The sequence below is a fragment of the Sinocyclocheilus rhinocerous genome, unplaced genomic scaffold (genome assembly GCF_001515625.1).
Source record: "Sinocyclocheilus rhinocerous isolate Xijiao unplaced genomic scaffold, SAMN03320098_v1.1 scaffold5975, whole genome shotgun sequence".
Lineage (NCBI taxonomy): Eukaryota > Metazoa > Chordata > Actinopteri > Cypriniformes > Cyprinidae > Sinocyclocheilus > Sinocyclocheilus rhinocerous.
The window spans coordinates 147,771-152,014 of NW_015630978.1; the positions used below are offsets into that span (position 1 = coordinate 147,771).

The window sequence follows — 4,244 nt, forward strand, 5'->3', positions numbered from 1 at the left end:
TATATATATATATATATACAATGCCCATCACCCACTATCATGCCCGCCGCACAACTCCATCACAATCTTACAGATTTTATGGAGTGCAAAAAAAAGCATTATGGCAAATCATCAAAATATAAATATTTCAACAAGAAGATAAAAACCAGATTAAGCGCATGGAAACTCTCCAGAGATATGCACAATAAGCACAAGGACGCAAACATGTGTCTTAACTGACAGCGAGCACAAAGCCGCGGCTGTTCTTTTCAATATCAGCAGAAAGTGAGAGGGAAAGAAAAAAAAACAAACAAAAAAATTGGGTAATAATCAAAGCTCTCCCATAATCCCCCTCATGTTACGGTGTGCCTCTCAGTTGTCTTTTTGGTGTTGAAAACTGCTGGGGGGCACACGCTTTTCCATGCAAATTGAAAAGGTTGGAAGAAAGCGTCCGCGGGCCACGTTTGCAGCGGCGGCGACACAGACAGAGAACCGGAGTCCCTCCTGTGGAATTCGCCACAAAGCAGGCTGGGATTAGGAGCACAATGGAAGAGAGAATGTGGGCTGAGGGGAGGGAGGTAAAACCCCACGGCACGGCGGGCGCTCGCTCTCCAGCCCGGCTGCATTTCAATAGGAGAGACGGCTCGCCACACTCCGCAAGATCTTGCGAGACCGGCCTCTCGCTGACCACTTGCGAAACGCAACTCACTGCGCACCAGTTACAATAGGGAATGCATTCAAGACATGCACTGTATCATTCACAGCGTTCTTTGGGAGTTGGGAACCCATAACCTTGGCATAACTACGCCGTAGTTTTGCATTCCTGCAGTTTAGACAATAAAGCAATGCCAAGGTCATGGGTTCGATTCCCAGGGAATGCACGAACTGATTAAATGTATAACCTGAATGCAATATAAGTCGCTTTGGATAAAAGTCAAGTCAAATGTATTTATGTAGAGCTTCATACAGTACACACTGTTTCAAAACAGCATCACAGCAATAAACAGGAAAATAACAGCCTTAAAAAGGGATAGTTCACCCAAAAAAATCATCATTTACTCACCCTCATGTTGTGTTTTTCTGTCGAGCACAAAATATGATATTTTGAATAATATTAGTAACCAAACAGTTACTAGTAGCCATTGACTTCCATAGTAGGAAAAAAATACTATGGAAGTCAATGGCCACCAGCAACTGTTTGGTTACCAACATTCTTCAGAATGTTTTCTTTAGTGTTCAACAGAAGAAGGAAACTCATACAGGTTTGGAACAACATGAGGGTGAGTAAATGATGACAGTTTTCATTTTGACACCAGGCCGGGGTGCAGGCCGGGGAGCTGAGCGCGGCCGGGGGCCTGACTGCTGTGGGACAGGGGCACCGGGGACGGGGACTGCTCGGCCGTGCTGCCCGGGATGGGTTGCTGACTGAAGCTGAGGTGGTTGGTTCCGGGTGGAGAAAGATCAGACAGACTGTCCATCTCAGCTATAGGTGGACACAAAGAAGATGAAGCATGTTAATAAACAGGGTTTGGCTTGCCTCAATAAAAGCTGCTGATGATGTTAGTCTAAACAAAAGCTCAGTTTTCAAAAAATAAATAAATAAATAAATAAAAATACATATAAATTCAAAAAATGTAAATGACATATTTTCATTTTATATATATATATATATATATATATATATACAATGCCCATCACCCACTATCATGCCCGCCGCACAACTCCATCACAATCTTACAGACAGTATGGAGGGCAGAGCACAAAATATGATATTTTGAATAATATTAGTAACCAAACAGTTACTAGTAGCCATTGACTTCCATAGTAGGAAAAAAATACTATGGAAGTCAATGGCCACCAGCAACTGTTTGGTTACCAACATTCTTCAGAATGTTTTCTTTAGTGTTCAACAGAAGAAGGAAACTCATACAGGTTTGGAACAACATGAGGGTGAGTAAATGATGACAGTTTTCATTTTGGGGCGAACTATGGATTCTTTAATAATACAGAATTCTTCAATTTCAGTTATGAAGCAGTGTAATTATTCAGATCAATTTAGTTCAAGACGACAACTAAATTTATGAAAGCATCTGCCAAATGCATAAAAGTAGATTCCCCGTAACATCCCAGCTACAAGCCCCACCCATAATAATCTCAATGGCTTAAAATCCTGCTGCGCATAATTTTATATTAAACATCAAACTGTGTTCAAAAAGTTCTGATTGGCTGTGATTTTTAGAAAAGCATTTTTTGCATTCAGTGTGGACAGATATATTTCTTATAGCTAGAAACTTGCTTGATTAGGACAAAATGAAACCCCCCCAAAAAAAGAAACCTTTCAAAATAAGGCAATTTGCAATTGCAAAATAAGTATATATGATACACATATGCAAGTTTATACACCTGGACACATACAGTACAGTCACTTAAAGAGTTATATCACTATATAACAAATTTCAAAAGATTGATTGTCTATATATACATATATATCAAAATAGCAGATGTATGTCAAATGTCAAAATAAGTCTCAACTGCTTATATCATTCCAAAATGTAAACTATATTATTGCCCAGCTGTAATCTGCTAAAGCGACTATAAAGCATGAAGCCATTAAGATATTATAAACATTAATATGATTTTCTGTAAAGCTGCTTTGAACAATGTGTATTGTAAAAAGTGCTATACAAACAAATTTGATTTGACTTGGCAGACATTTAGTGTCATAACAAAAGACCAAATTGTTTGTTGGGTTTGTACATTGTGTGTAAGTTTTTATCATGGCAGACTGTGTCATCTGACGCTAATCGTCTTGCTCACGCGGTTCTCGGCCTGCCGTGACAGTGTCGCCGCCGTCAGAATGTGAGCACATTCGCTCGTGAATAATAAGGTGGGGAGGGTTGCGGTGCGTCATGTGACCTACCTAACGTGGTGGCACGTGGACTGTCGTGGAGGACACACGTCCCCAGGTAGCCCTCCAGCTGGGAGGGCTGGCGCACGACTGCGCAGACGAACACACAAACACGCAACACACGCATTCACAGGTGTGGAGAGAGAAAGAGAGAGTGTTAGTGGGGGTAAAAGTGAACGTGTGAACAGGAAACAAGAGGCAGATGTCAAGAGCTGCAGCATAACAACCTGACTGACTGACTGACAGGTGCGTGTTTGAACACTTGAAAAGCTCAAAATCACAGTGCTGTTGATTATTATTTGCATGGCAACGACGGAATTTAAGTCAAAAAGGCTTTTTGTCTTAAACATAGATCTATATTTGACAGATATATGATTATACGATTTTAACTGAATCTAAAGAATAAACAAATGAGGCATATTGAAAATGAGTAGACAAGGAAAAGACTAGATAGACAGTCAGGCAGATATACACAGACATATAAAGAGACAGACAGACAGACAGGCAAACAAATAGTCAATTGATACACAGACATAAAATGGACAGATAGAGATGCAGACAGATCGATCAACAGAGAGATAAATAGTCAAAATAAATAAGTCAGTGAAGCAAATATAGGTAGACAAAGACATAGACAGAGAGACAGACAGCGAGACAGATATACATATATAGACAGAGACAGACAGATCGATCGACAGACGAATAGTCAGATAGATAGACAGGCAGATACAGACAGACAGAGAGACAGTCAGATCGACAGATAGGGAGCTATAGACAGATAGATAGATAGATAGATAGATAGATAGATAGATCGATATATAGTCAAATGAATAGTCAGTGAAGCAAATATAGGTAGACAAAGACATAGACAGAGGGACAGACAGCGAGACAGATAGACAGATATACATATATAGACAGAGAGACAGACAGATCGATCGACAGATGAATAGTCAGATAGATAGACAGGCAGATACAGACAGACAGAGAGACAGTCAGATAAACAGATAGGGAGCTATAGACAGATAGATAGATAGATAGATAGATAGATAATAGATAGATAGATAGATAGATAGATAGATAGTCAAATGAATAGTCAGTGAAGCAAATATAGGTAGACAAAGACATAGACAGAGAGACAGACAGCGAGACAGATAGACAGATATACATATATAGACAGAGAGACAGACAGATCGATCGATAGACGAATAGTCAGATAGACAGACAGGCAGATACAGACAGACAGAGAGACAGTCAGATAGACAGACAGTCAGAAGACAGTCAGACAGAAAGACAGACAGACAGAAAGACAGTCAGACAAACAAAGAAAGAAAGACAGACAGACAGACAGACAGACAGA

General features: G+C 40.1%; 1 protein-coding gene across 1 annotated transcript in view; it reads right to left on the minus strand.

Moving 5' to 3' along the window:
• LOC107740799 (DNA-binding protein SATB1-like) overlaps positions 1 to 4,244 on the minus strand; it is a 47,820-nt gene that overhangs the window by 28,313 nt on the left and 15,263 nt on the right. Inside the window, exon 7 of the mRNA XM_016553299.1 lies at positions 2,900 to 2,977. Within this exon, the coding sequence (XP_016408785.1) occupies positions 2,900 to 2,977 (78 nt within the window). The remainder of the gene's footprint in view (positions 1 to 2,899; positions 2,978 to 4,244) is intronic.